At 47.3% G+C, this 15,076-nt stretch overlaps 1 protein-coding gene across 1 annotated transcript in view; it reads right to left on the minus strand.

Annotated features, from left to right (window-relative positions):
• The window catches only part of POLR3B (RNA polymerase III subunit B), a 209,271-nt gene that overhangs the window by 137,791 nt on the left and 56,404 nt on the right, over window positions 1–15,076 (minus strand). The window contains 1 exon segment of the mRNA XM_075344277.1: window positions 2,217–2,325. Within this exon segment, the coding sequence (XP_075200392.1) occupies window positions 2,217–2,325 (109 nt within the window).

A 15,076-nucleotide genomic window follows, 5' to 3' on the forward strand; every position in this document is an offset into this window, starting at 1 on the left:
GATTTATGTTAGGCTTGTAATCGTCGGTATATACGCCATATTATCAATGTTTCTCAATATTATTGCTGAAATCCCCAGCACAGTGTTCAATGACCCTCCAGCGCCACCACAGAAGAAATCCGGTATTACACAGAGCCTGTTAAAATAGGTTAAGGAGGCTAATAATAAGACTCTTAATGCTCTTGCCATACGTGTGGAAAACTTGAGAGAGGACATGAAATCACTTTAAGGAGGTGAATGGTGAATCTGAGCGCAGTAAGGAGGTTGTAGGCAGAGTAAGCACAGTGGAAGATCAAATTTCACCCATATACTCAAGGAGCTAAAAAGAACAGCACATAATGGGATCTTATTAATCAGCAAGACATCTTGTCGCAGTAATATCCGCTTCGTGTGTGTTCCAGAGAAGGCGGAGGGGCGAGATCCGATTCCTTTCTTTGAACTGTGGCTTCTGTCAGGTCAATAATCAATAATGAAGAGCCTGGCCTCAAATTTATGTTCACTAGGATATATACCGTATATGGCCAATAGTTATGAGTGACCACTACCGTGCTCGGTACTTGTAACTATTGATGAGTGGGCACTACCATGCTCAGGTGCTCAGTACTCGTAACTAGTGATGAGCGGGCACTACCATGCTCAGGTGCTCAGTACTCGTAACTAGTGATGAGCGAGCACTACCATGCTCGGGTGCTCAGTACTCGTAACTAGTTATGAGTGGGCACTACCATGCTCGGGTGCTCAGTACTCGTAACTAGTGATGAGCGGACACTACCATGCTCGGGTGCTCAGTACTCGTAACTAGTGATGAGCGAGCACTACCATGCTCGGGTGCTCAGTACTCGTAACTAGTGATGAGCGGGCACTACCATGCTCGGGTGCTCAGTACTCGTAACTAGTTATGAGTGGGCACTACCATGCTCGGGTGCTCAGTACTCGTAACTAGTGATGAGCGGACACTACCATGCTCGGGTGCTCAGTACTCGTAACTAGTGATGAGCGGACACTACCATGCTCGGGTGCTCAGTACTCGTAACTAGTGATGAGTGGGCACCACCATGCTCGGGTGCTCAGTACTCGTAACTAGTGATGAGTGGGCACTACCATGCTCAGGTGCTCAGTACTCATAACTAGTGATGAGCGGGCACTACCATGCTCAGGTGCTCAGTACTGGTAACTAGTGATGAGCGAGCACTACCATGCTCAGGTGCTCAGTACTCGTAACTAGTAATGAGCGAGCACTACCATGCTCGGGTGCTCTGTACTGGTAACTAGTGATGAGCGGGCACTACCATGCTCGGGTGCTCTGTACTGGTAACTAGTGATGAGCGGGCACTACCATGCTCGGGTGCTCTGTACTGGTAACTAGTGATGAGCGGGCACTACCATGCTCGGGTGCTCTGTACTGGTAACTAGTGATGAGCGGGCACTACCATGCTCAGGTGCTCTGTACTGGTAACTAGTGATGAGCGGGCACTACCATGCTCAGGTGCTCTGTACTGGTAACTAGTGATGAGCGGGCACTACCATGCTCGGGTGCTCTGTACTGGTAACTAGTGATGAGCAGTCGGATGCTCAGACGCAATTTGTGTTCACAATATTATGGAAGTCAATTAGACGCTTAAGCATATTTCAGAAGATCTCTCAAAAAAATGCTCATGTTCCCCATTGACGTCTATTATACTTGGTAGACAAGTTAAGCCTATCCGAGCGTCCGACTGCTCTCAAGGAGCACCAAGCACCTGACCCAGATTGCAGCGATGTGTCAATTAGTTACTGGGTGCAGCGGTTGTGATACAATCAGTTTTGCAGCAGATCTAGCTGAACTAGGAAAGCTGTGTTTAACCCAGCCCACGCCACTGATTGGCAGCTTTCGGTGTCCACTGTGACATAAAGCCACTGATTAGCGGTGGGGGCGTGGTTAGACTACAAGGCACGAGACACCTAGTCCTCAAGTGATAAGCTTCTGCTAATAAAATACTGATTTTATTGAAACCAGTGACACATCACTGGAATCAGGCTCCCAGCCCTTACATCAGATTACATGGCAAAAACCTGCTGACAGATTCCCTTTCAGAGACCCATCACCTTGTGTTAAACTTTTACGACATCGGCACCACTATTTCGTACCATATTTTCCCGCGACGCTGAATAGGACGGCGCCATGTATGAAGAAACACGGTTGCCCTTTCATTAGCTGCAGCGACGGCTGAACCCACCTTGAATATAATGGCGATGGGAATATCTTCGGACAAGGTGTTGTGCTTCAGGTAGAATCGGCCCTGCTTCATCACCAGGTTGGTTCTGCTTTTCTTCTCGTGGGTAGAGCTGCACAAGACCGAGAGCAAATACAATGAAAGATATTAAAAAGGGGGGGGGGGAAGCAGAAATCACAAATCTCAAGCAATGGAAAGTTCCTTGAAGTCAACAAATCTGCCACCCAAGGAGAGCAAAATTTGGACGCTTTCCGCACCACCGGTGGTGTGAACCTGCCCCCTCAGAAGTGTACATTAGTGTTAGCGATCTTTGCTGTGGCTCCTATCTGTCATGAGTGTGTCACGGCCTGATGTACACTCGGGAGGATCTGGGATCAGAAGGTCACAGCGCATTGTAGATCGTAGATCCCCTTTTATTGCCCTCTCATCATATTTAATTCCATCCGGCACTGAAGGAGTTAAGGTGCCTTTCTATCCTGCAGTGATCTAACAGGTAGTTGTAACCTCATCTGCAGCCACTGCCTTCTGCAAAAAATATCGAGGATAATTTGCATATTCCCAGTGCCTTCTGGGATAAGTGAAGAGTCACCGCGAGCTCAAGGAGAACCGGGTTTTGGCCGTTACAGCCGGAAGGAAAACTTCTGAAAACCGCGCGCCGCCAGGCGCGCGAATTTTAGCCTGTCTTCTTCATTGTGAGCGTGAGTGAGCAAAGTGTGAGCAAAAGTGAGTGTGAGTAGAATTGTTTGTATTTAGTTGTTTAATTACTTAACATTTGTTTAGTGCTATCCCCATTAGAAAATGTGCTCCACTATTGCTAATGCGATCCAGTGTACATCTTGTCTCATGTATGCAGTCCTTGAAAAGCCGTTCGAGGGTGCATACTGTTGTTCGAGATGTGCGCAAGTTGCACATTTGGAAGCCCAGATACTGGATCTAAATGAGCAGCTGGCAACTCTGAGATGCATTAGCAATATGGAAAGGAGTGTGCTGCTCACTGAGCAGCAGCTTGCTGGGTCAGATGTGGGGGAGGATCGTAGTAGGGAGCGGCAGGACGGTGAGGTAGGTAGCTGGGTGACAGTTAGAAAGGGGGGTAAAGGGAAAAGTGCTAGGGAGGCTAGTCCTGAACTGACACACCCCAATAGGTTTGCAAACTTGGCAGATGAGGGGGATGTCATTACAGGGGTAGCATTGCTGCAGCAAGGCATGACCTCTGAATGCCAGAGGAGTGTCTGCTCCAGTAAGGGGGGGAATAGGAGTGCAGGGCAGGCAAGACAGGTACTGGTAGTGGGGGACTCAATTATTAGGGGGGCAGATAGGGCAATCTGTCACAAAGACAGGGATCGCCGAACAGTGTGTTGTCTTCCTGGCGCTCGAGTTCGGCACATCGCTGATCGGGTTGACAGATTACTGGGAGGGGCTGGGGAGGAGCCAGCGGTCATTGTACACATTGGCACAAATGACAAAGTTAGAGGTAGGTGGAAGGTCCTTAAAGATGATTTCAGGGAATTAGGTTGTAAGCTTAAAGCATGGACCTCAAAGGTGGTATTTTCGGAAATACTACCTGTGCCACGAGCCACACTAGAGAGGCAAAGGGAGATCAGGGAGGTTAACAGGTGGCTCAGGAATTGGTGTAGGAAAGAGGGTTTTGGGTTCCTGGAGAATTGGGCCGACTTTTCAGTTGGCTACAGATTCTATGCTAGGGATGGGTTGCATCTTAATGGGGAAGGTGCAGCTCTGCTGGGGCAGAAAATGGCTAGAAGGTTGGAGGAGTGTTTAAACTAGGAATGGGGGGTGAGGGTATTCACTTTATAGAAGGGGAATGTAGTGCAGATAGTGACCAGGGCACAAGTAATGAAATTGGGGGTGGTACGGGGGGAAGGGTTAGGACAGTTAATACAGTAAGCAGGAATACAGGTACAGAGTCATACGTAACGTGCATGTACACTAATGCCCGAAGCCTCACAAATAAGGTGGAGGAATTAGAATTAATATTGTTGGAAGAAAATTATGATATAGTGGGGATATCAGAGACATGGCTGGATGAGAGCTATGACTGGGCTGTTAATTTACAGGGTTATAGCCTATTCAGGAATGACCGTACAAATAAGCGAGGGGGAGGTGTGTGTCTATATGTAAAATCATCCTTAAAACCCATCCTGCGTGACAACATATGTGAGGGTACTGAGAATGTAGAGTCCCTATGGGTGGAGATAAGGGGGGGGAGAATGAATAATAAAATACTGATAGGGGTGTGTTATAAGACGCCGAATATTATGGAAGAGGTAGAGAATCTCCTCATAAAGCAAATTGATAAAGCAGCGAGTCTCGGAGAGGTAATTATTATGGGGGACTTTAACTATCCTGATATAAATTGGGGAACAGAAACTTGCAGTTCCAGCAAAGGAAATAGATTTTTGATAACAATGAAAGATAATTACCTTTCACAAATGGTACAGGACCCCACAAGAGGGGGAGCACTACTAGACCTTGTACTAACCAATAGGCCAGACCGCATATCAAATATACAAGTTGGGGGTTACTTGGGGAATAGTGATCACAAAATAATAAGTTTTCATGTATTCTTTAGTAAGATGTCTAGTAGAGGGGCTACAAGGACACTAAACTTCAGGAAAGCAAATTTTAAACGGTTGAGAGATGATCTTAGTGCAATAAACTGGGATGATGTACTAAGTAATAAAAGTACACAAAGCAAATGGGAGACTTTTATGAGCATCCTGAATAGGGCTTGTGCAGAAAATATACCCTATGGGAACAAACATGCTAGAAATAGGAGGAAACCCCTATGGCTAAATAGAGCTGTAAGGGAAGCAATAAAAGAAAAACAGAAAGCCTTAAAAGAATTAAAGAGGGTAGGTAGTGATGAGGCATTATATAATTATAGAAAATTAAATAAAATATGTAAAAAGCAAATTAAGTTAGCTAAGTTTGAGACAGAGAGACTCATTGCGAGAGAAAGTAAAAATAATCCTAAAATATTCTTTAACTACATAAACAGTAAAAAACTGAAAAGCGATAGTGTTGGCCCCCTTAAAAATAGTCTTGGTGAAATGGTGGAAGGGGATGAGGGTAAAGCCAACCTGCTGAATGACTTTTTTTCTACGGTTTTTATACAAGAAAATGCCATGATAGATAGACCATTATTTTTAATCTTCTCAGATTCCTTAATAACAGGGTCGGTACCGCAGGACTGGCGCATAGCAAATGTGGTGCCAATATTCAAAAAGGGGACAAAAACTGAGCCGGGAAATTATAGGCCGGTAAGTTTAACCTCTACGGTTGGTAAAATCCTTGAGGGGTTCTTGAGAGATGCTATACTGGAGTATCTCAAGAAAAATAACCTTATGACAGAGTATCAGCATGGGTTTATGAGGGATCGATCCTGTCAAACTAATTTGATCAGCTTCTATGAAGAGGTAAGTTCAAGTCTGGACCAGGGAAATGCAGTGGATGTTGTGTATATGGACTTTTCAAAAGCTTTTGATACGGTGCCACACAAAAGGTTGGTACATAAAATGAGAATAATGGGGATAGGGGAAAATATGTGTAACTGGGTTAAAAACTGGCTCAGTGATAGGAAACAAAGGGTGGTTATTAATGGTACGTACTCGGACTGGGTCTCAGTTCATAGTGGGGTACCACAGGGGTCAGTATTGGGCCCGCTTCTTTTCAACATATTTATAAATGACCTTGTTGGGGGCATGCGGAGTAGAATTTCAATATTTGCAGATGATACTAAACTCTGCGGGGTAATCAATACAGAGGAGGATAATTTTATATTACAGGGAGATTTATGTAAATTGGAGGATTGGGCTGAGAAGTGGCAATTGAAGTTTAATGTAGATAAATGTAAGGTCATGCACTTGGGTAGAGGAAATAACATTTATGATTATGTACTTAATTGTAGAACACTGGGTAAAACAGACACAGAAAAAGACTTGGGTGTATGGGTGGATGGTAAACTTCACTTTAGTGGACAGTGTCAGGCAACTGCTGCCAGGGCTAATAAAATAATGGGATGTATTAAAAGAGGTATAAGTGTTCATGAAAAAAATATAGTTCTACCTCTGTACAAGTCACTAGTGCGACCGCACTTAGAATACTGTGTACAATTCTGGTCACCGATATATAAGAAGGACATAGCTGAACTGGAGAGGGTGCAGAGAAGAGCCACCAAGATTATTAGAGGAATGGGTGGGCTGCAATACCAAGACAGGTTATTAAACTTGGGGTTATTTAGTCTGGAAAAACGAAGGCTTAGGGGGGATCTAATCACAATGTATAACTATATGAGGGGACAGTACAGAGACCTTTCCAAAGATCTCTTTACACCTAGGCCTGCGACTGGAACACGGGGGCATCTGCTACGTCTTGAGGAAAGAAGGTTTAATCATAATCACAGACGAGGATTCTTTACTGTACGAGCAGTGAGACTATGGAACTCTCTGCCGCATGATGTTGTAATGAGTGATTCACTACTAACATTTAAGCAGAGCCTGGATGCCTTTCTTGAAAAATTTAATATTACCAGTTATGTATATTAGATTTTATGACAGGGTATTGATCCAGGGAACTAGTCTGATTGCCGGATGTGGAGTCAGGAAGGACATTTTTTCCCCATTGGAACTTGTTTGCCACATTGGGGTTTTTTTTGCCTTCCTCTGGATCAACATGTTAGGCTACGGGTTGAACTAGATGGACTTAGAGTCTCCCTTCAACCTTAAAAACTATGATGATATGATACTATGATATGATATCCAACCTATGCCGGCTATAGCTCATACCTATGCTGACCATGCTGAAGGAACTCAGCGCTGCATAGCTGTGGTGTTGTTACTATTGCAGCTGCGAAGTTTCCAATTGAAGAACCCTTGCCGTGCTTTTTGGTCTGTCTTACTTACCTCATGATGTCTTATGTAGCGACATTCACTAGTCAGAGTGAGTTTAGGGCCAGCGAGGGGCTAGGTTTGAGATGCCGCATAGTGTTAAAGACCCGTCTAGGGACATTAGGGAGCGCAGGGATCAGCCTCAGGTGAGTGTTAAGAAGTGACCCCGCTCCCCTCTCCCTAGTGCAAGGGACTTCCATTGTATTGCTTCCCTGGTGCACCCTTTGGGTTGCGTTGCTTGCCAGGGGCCCTCCCCTAGGGTGACATTACCCTGGTGTTCCCTCTATGTTGTGCCACTCACTGGGATCCTCTCGTACCTGGCGTGACACCCGACATCACATCGTGACAATAATAATTAGTCCCCATAAGATAATAAGATTACTGTATTGTGCCGTTCCTCTATTACTCCTCTGGGTAATTAATTATTTTTTTTCATTAATTACTAGGTGTTCCCATTCTCCCTGGGACAGGCAGTAGTGTCCATGTACAGTTAAGTCCCATTGACAACAGCGGTAACAAATCAGTTTCCAATCTATTCACACATTTCCAGGAGGGATAAGAGAGGAACAGCACAACACAGAGTTCTAAGAAAATATGCTACAGAGATATTTCATGGGGAAATACTCAATAAAAAAAAAAAGCTGTCACAATACGGCACCCCCCGCAGCTGGACGTGCACGGTCGGACCACCATGGTTATAGCAGACCACTCTGTCTGACCCCAAATTCAGATGTCAATAAAGCTCCACAGTCTTACACATATATGAGGCTGCGGGCTTCGGGGCAGGAGACCCTCGGCCGGTCTGTAAATCCCCCCATATACTCCGAGCGTGATGTCTGGATTCAGTCCACTGCAAATTTGGGAGAAAGATGCAGATCCTGGAAAACGACAGCATTTGGGGCAGTGATCTGCAGCGAAACATCTACTCCCCACAGGTCAGGACATACCGGGAGCTATGGCTTCAAAGCCCCAGTTTAGGGTGTGTGTGTGTGTGTGTGTGTGTGTGTGTGTGTGTGTGTGTGTGTGTGTGTGTGTGTAATAATGCAAAATCATTATATACAGTGGAACCTTGCTTAACGAGAACAATCCGTTCTGGGAGTGTGCTTGTTAATCAAGGTACTCGTTTAGCAAAGCAAGATTTCCCATAGGAAATCATTGCAATGCAGATAATTCATTCCACAACTTCCAAAGTGTCCCATCCTGGTCCTCTATTCTATCATTCCACACATGCACAAACACACACAAACTCACACAAGCACACACAAGCACACACAAGCACACACAAGCACACACAAGCACACACAAGCACACACAAGCACACACAAGCACACACAAGCACACACAAGCACACACAAGCACACACAAACACACACAAACACACACAAACACACACAAACACACGCATGCACACACACATATTATATGCTCATCTTACCTTCCGTTCCATCGCCGGTCTGCTGGGACTTGCTGTTCTCTGGTACGGGGCTGGGCTGTGTAACGCGTTACCATAACGACGAGGCAGGAACTTCCCGGCCAGAGCGCTGACGTTAAAGGCAGAGCCGCTTGCCTCTGATTGGCCAGCGCTCTGCCTTTCATTAGCGATGACAGGAAGTTCCTCCCTCGTCACTATGGATGCAGATACACAGCCTGGAGTGGAGCGTAGCGGCGCACTACAGCACCCAGGAGGCCGGCGATGAAACGAAAGGTAAACATATTATATGCTCACCTTACCTTCCGTTCCACCGCCGGCCTCCTGGGTCTTGTAGTTCACCGCGAAGACGTCGCGATGTACCCGGGAACTACAAGAACCATGAGGCCAGCGGTGGAACGGAAGGTAAGGTGACCATAATACTGTATGTGTGTGCTTGTGTGACGCCCTAGCAGCAGTCGGACTGCTCGGCAGACACTTTGATGAAAAACAAAAAGTTTTTTTACGGGGGAGAATATTTGTGACGCCACCTGCGGTGTGCGGTAATAAGGAATACCGCCGCTGCTGTATGGGAGTGCCGGGGCTGATGGTGTTGGGGCAGCCTGGTGGTGATTCCCTCCGCAGGTAGGGGCCCCGGGACTCAGGGTAGGGAATAGGTAGGAACAGCCTATATTGATATAGGGCCGGCAGGGCGCTGGGGAGCCAGGGTACTCACTCAGGTGTGATGACGCATTCAGTGGACACAGACTCTGAGGTAAACAAAGTCTCTTGGTACTGCTGCACTCGGTGACTGCACGTGCGGTGGTCCCTTTCAGTGATTCTGTGGTGGACTGGAGCCTTCCTCCATACACTGTATACTGTGTGTGTCCCTGGCCCCGTTGGCTTGAAACCTTCGGGTCCCGTCCCTCTTTTTAATTGGGACCTGCTCTTAGCAGCTGGCACGTGGGATTTTCTGTGACTGCTCTGTGTGGGAAGTCCTATCCCTCCGCTGTGCTGACGCCGCTAATCTCTGAGCCGTCAAGTACAGGCCACTGTCTGCGACCCAGCCAGGCTCTCCTCAGGGAGCTCTTAATCCCCAGGTCCTCTCTCTTTTTCAGTTACTACCAACTGTCTAACTGACTCCTCCCACCAGCCTGTCTGACTCATAGGTGGGCGGTTCCTTTCCCAGCTGGAACCACGCCCCTGGTGTGCCTGACAAGTGTAGTGTTTGGGTGACTAGGATTTGTGCTGTTAGTACAGAATCACTGTTGCGGACCCCGGAACCAAGGAGGGTGGGCCCTGCACCAAGGATAGAGAATAGTGCAGTTCCCTGTGACACCCTGGACTAGTCCAGGGGCGTCACATTCCCCCTTGGTTAAACGTAGCTCGTCCCCGAGCTACAGTGCACCCAGAGTGTTTATTTTTATCTGCAAAAAGTGAACATTTTAATAAGAAAAACATATCTATCCATCCCACGCAGGGGAGGCACTTGAACCCAACGTTTCGCTTTCCCAATCCTTCATCCCACCCCCAAAGTTCCAAAAGGAGGCAAGCCACCGCTCCTGTTGGTGGCCAGACCTGGGCCATATGTCTCCCAGGTCTCTCCTCCACCTGTGTCTTCTCCTGTAGGTGGGGATGCAGTCCGTGGCTATGAATGGGAAATAACCATTTACAATAGCACCAGTTCGTGCTGGCTACCACCAGTCCTGTAGCCAAAGGTCCATTTTCAATAAAACTTATCATTGGTCGTCAATCAGGTCATGAATCCAGGTAATTAAAATAAAATCAACATTCTTCTTATCAACACTCTATATCAACATGTCTTACATGACTATCTTTAGCATGGAAAATAGTAGAATTAAAAGCATGGAAAATACTAAACATTTTTAAATTTACTCTATATTTAGACTATTTACATTAGGGTAGAGTAGCCGGGTTCCGCTACCATTCCTCATCTCTGAACCTATGTGGGGGCTGACCAAAGTTCACACGGGTGGACCTTCTCAGCTCCTGGCTTCCCTCTAACCCTTGTACTGTGGTGTTTGCTACTACCTGTTCCCCACTACTGGTGCTAGGTGTTGTAGGTGGTAATCTACGTGTTCGTGGTGCTGGTATGGGTACTTCTCTAGGTGCAATGATTTCAGGCCTCCTTGGTTCTGGTTCTTCCGCGGGTTGCGGGAATGTGAGTACAGGCACAATCACTGCTCCATTGTACATAGGCCAATCTTCCGGGAAGTCACCTAGGATGGTGTGGATCACTCTCTTCTTTTTCTCAGTCACTTGAGGTTGGGGCTGTTCTTCCTTCTGGATGTTCAGGGGTTCAGGGCACTTTTTCAAGTGGTCACGGGAAATTACAGCTGTGGTTCTTCCTTGGTCCTTGCTGACAAGACAGGTCTTCTGGTTGTTGAAATTGGAAGGCTGGACCACATATGGCTCTCTTTCCCACTGGTCGTCCAGTTTATGCATCTTTCTTTTTCTTTTTAAGACCACTTCTCCTGGTGAAAATGGAGGGGCTTGGGCTTGCTTGTTAAAGCTTCTTTCTTGCTTTTCCCTACTTTGGTCCAGATTCTCCTCGACATACTCTTGAATTTGCCTGTATTGAGCTCTACGCTTGGTATCCCAATCTGCATTTGGGGAATAAACTTCAGGCATCTCAACTTCCATCTCCAGATCCACTGGCAGTCTCCCAGGTCTAGCCCTCATGAGATAAGCGGGTGTGCATTTAGTGAAACTCACAGGAATACTATTGTACATGTCCACAAGATCTGGCAATTTTTCAGGCCACTCGTTCCGCTCCTCAAGGGGTAGAGTTTTCAGCAGGTTGATGACTACATAGTTCATCTTCTCACACATCCCATTTGTTTGTGCGTGGTAGGGGGCAGTGCGTATCTTCTTACACCCATACAATTTACAAAATTCCTGGAAGATTTCTGCTTCAAAAGCGGGACCTTGATCTGTTAGGACGTGATCTGGGTAACCGTGGGGTCTGCAAAAATGTGCCTGGAAAGCCTTCGCCGCAGTGCTGGCAGTTAGATCTTTGACAGGTACCACCACCAGGAATCTTGAATAGTGATCTACTATGGTGAGTGCATAGGTGTACCCATTCCTGCTTGGTGTGAGCTTGACGTGGTCTAAGGCAACGAGTTCTAGAGGCTGGGTAGTTACTATTGGTTGCAATGGCGCTCGCTGACTGGTGCTATCTTTTCTCCTTAATGTACATGGACCACAGTTCCTGCACCAAGCTTCTATGGTATCTCTCATCCCAGTCCAATAAAAGCGACTTCTCAGCAACATTTCCAACTTCTTCCAACCAAAGTGCCCAGCTCTATCATGATAGGCCTCCAACACCACTGGTGCATATGCTGTGGGTATTACTATCTGGCATATTCTCTCATGCGTTTTTGGATTAATGAGACTTCTGCACAACTTGCCTCCATGGAAACACAGACGACTTCTTTCTTTCCACAATTTCTTAGCTTCTTCTGGAGCATCTGGTTCAAGGTGTGAATCAGCCTCGGATATCAATGCCTTTATCAATCTGATTGCAGGGTCATTATCTTGGGCTTCTTGCCAACCATGGTGGGGCAATGGGTTGAAGGTCGCCTCTTGCTGATCACTATAATATCGGGGTTTCACTCTATCAGTAGGGCGATGGAAAGCAGGTATCTCAATCTCCTCCAGGTCATCTTCATGCCTCCCATCATCACACAACTGGGGCATCCTGGACAACGCATCAGCGTTAGCGTTCTTGCGACCAGCCCTGTACTTTATAGTGAAATCGTAATTTGCCAGTCGTGCTACCCACCGCTGCTCCAAAGCTCCAAGCTTCGCCGTGTCCAGGTGTGTCAACGGGTTATTGTCTGTATATACGGTGAATTTTGCAGAAGCCAGGTAATGCTTAAACTTCTCTGTCACTGCCCAAACAAGTGCTAAGAACTCCAGCTTGAAAGAACTATAGTTCTCAGGATTTCTTTCTGTTGGACGGAGTTTCCTGCTGGCGTATGCAATCACCTTTTCCTTGCCATCCTGTACCTGGGATAGAACAGCTCCCAGCCCCACGTTGCTGGCATCAGTGTACAGCACAAATGGGAGGTTATAGTCAGGATATGCCAGAATCTCATCTCCTGTCAAAGCTGACTTCATCCACTTGAAGGACTTCTCCTGCTCCTCACCCCATGTGAATGGAGAGCCAGAAGTCTTGCCGTGCTTTCTTTGTCCGACTAGGAGATCTTGTAAGGGGGATGCCATCTTGGTATAGCCTTTCACGAACCTCCGGTAGTACCCCATCAATCCCAGGAATTGGCGCACCTCTTTGATGTTCTGAGGCCTGGGCCAGTTCTGGATAGCTGTGATTTTCTCAGGGTCCGGAGCCACACCTTCGGCACTTACCACATGCCCCAGGTATTGGACTTTGGGCTTCAGCAGGTGACATTTGGAGGGTTTTAGTTTCATCCCGTACCTGGAAAGGGCTTCAAATACTTCTGCCAGATGTCCCAGATGCTCCTCATAGGTCTTGGAATATACAATTACGTCGTCCAGGTACAGCAGGACAGTCTCGAAGTTGCAATGGCCTAAACAGCTCTCCATGAGTCGTTGAAACGTACCAGGTGCATTGCACAGCCCGAATGGCATGCTGTTAAATTCACATAATCCCATCGGGGTGGCAAAGGCGGTCTTCTCGCGATCCTCCTCAGCAACAGACACTTGCCAATAACCACTAGTGAGGTCAAGGGTAGAGAAGTAATTTGCAGATCTTAATGCAGTCAAGGACTCTTCAATTCTGGGCAGTGGATAGGCATCCTTATGTGTGATGTTGTTAATTCTCCTATAGTCCACGCACATCCTCATAGTGCCGTCTTTCTTCTTCACTAGGACTAGCGGGGCTGCCCAGGGGCTGCAACTATCATGGATGACCCCAGCCTCCTTCATACTTCTCAGCATGTCTTTGGCACACTGGTAGTGAGCAGGTGGTATGGGCCTATACCTTTCCTTTATAGGTGGATGAATGCCTGTGGGTATATGATGCTGAACCCCTTTCACCCTCCCAAAGTCTAATGGGTGTTTACTAAACACTTGCTCATACTCCTGAACCACCCTGTAGACCCCTTGTTTTTGATGTAGTGGAGTGGAGTCAGTACCTACATGTAACTCTTGACACCACTGTTCTTGCTGAATCTGGAACTGTCTGTGGCTGACTGATCTGGTGTGGCTGAGGACTTTACTGTCTGGATGAAATTCTCACTCACAGTGTACAATTTGGCTATGGTAGCATACCTGGGCAGTCTAACCTCTTCCTCCCCGCAATTCAACACTCGCACGGGCACTCTCCCCTTACGGACATCGACTACCCCTCTGGCTGTCAGTACTGTAGACCAGTGCTCTGAAGGTAGGGCCTCTACCACTGCCTGGTAATTCTGTCCACGGGAGCCTACAGCTGCCCTGCACCATATCATCATCTCACTCCGTGGGGGCACTACCACAGGAGCTGCATCCATTACCCGTACACCGCCAATTTCCCCACCAGACAAATTTACCTGTTGCCTCTGCTGGAGGTCTCGAATCTCTCTTTGCAGGACCCTCTGGCGTCCCGTTCCTGCAGTTTCAGAGAGCTGTTGGAGAAGAAACAATACTTCCCCCATACAATTCTCAATAACATTAGTCCCCAAAATCATCTTAGGGTTCCGGTCACTAGGGTCATTCTGCACTACTATGAGTCCTTGGCGTGCTAACTCCACCCTGCCCACCTTGATGGTTACCTCCTTGAACCCGAGTTGTGTTACTGGTAAACCATTTACAGCATAAATGGTGAGGTCATTGTCCGGTGGGGCGAGTTCCTCAGTTGACCAGAATTTGGTATACAGTACTTGGGGTATAGTTGTTACCTGGGAGCCGGTATCAAGAAGTGCTGAAGTCGGAATCCCATCCAAGGTGATGGAAACGATGGTCCTTCCTCCAACATACCGCTCCCGCCAGTCTGCTGGGCCTTGTTGATTTAGTCCTGGGGAGTGGCCCTTGGCCCCAGGGGTGGCCCGTTTAAAGGACAATAACGGGCGTAGTGACCAGTCTTGTTGCACCTATAACAAACAAGGTTTTCATACTGGTCACGGTTCCTTCCTCTGTATGTCGAGGTCCTCCCTCTCATCCAAGGGACGTCATCTGGGCAGTTAGCAAGCTGGATCTTCTCCGCCGGCTTGGTCTTGGGCTTGAGCTGCATTGCCTCTAGGATCCTTGCAACATCACTGCTCAGCTGCTGCACCTGTAAAGACAAATCACTGGTATCGCCTGCAGGCGCTGCTGGGGTCTTTGGCTCTGGCAGTGCTCTAACAGGAGGTGGCACATGTAGAGGAGAAGTGCCGGCTTGCCAGGACGTAGCAGGAGAATCAGTTGGCTCTGGGGTTTGCAAAGCCTTGATGGCTCGGTCTTTTAAAACAGCAAAGTCCATTGCAGGATATTCCAGAGTCCACAGCCGTAGCTGCTTGCGGTCCTCCACTGACCCCAGGCCTTGCAGAAACTGTTCAACAAGCACCTTGTTTCCTTCAGATTCACTGATG

The sequence above is a fragment of the Anomaloglossus baeobatrachus genome, chromosome 4 (genome assembly GCF_048569485.1).
Source record: "Anomaloglossus baeobatrachus isolate aAnoBae1 chromosome 4, aAnoBae1.hap1, whole genome shotgun sequence".
Classification (NCBI taxonomy): Eukaryota; Metazoa; Chordata; class Amphibia; order Anura; family Aromobatidae; genus Anomaloglossus; species Anomaloglossus baeobatrachus.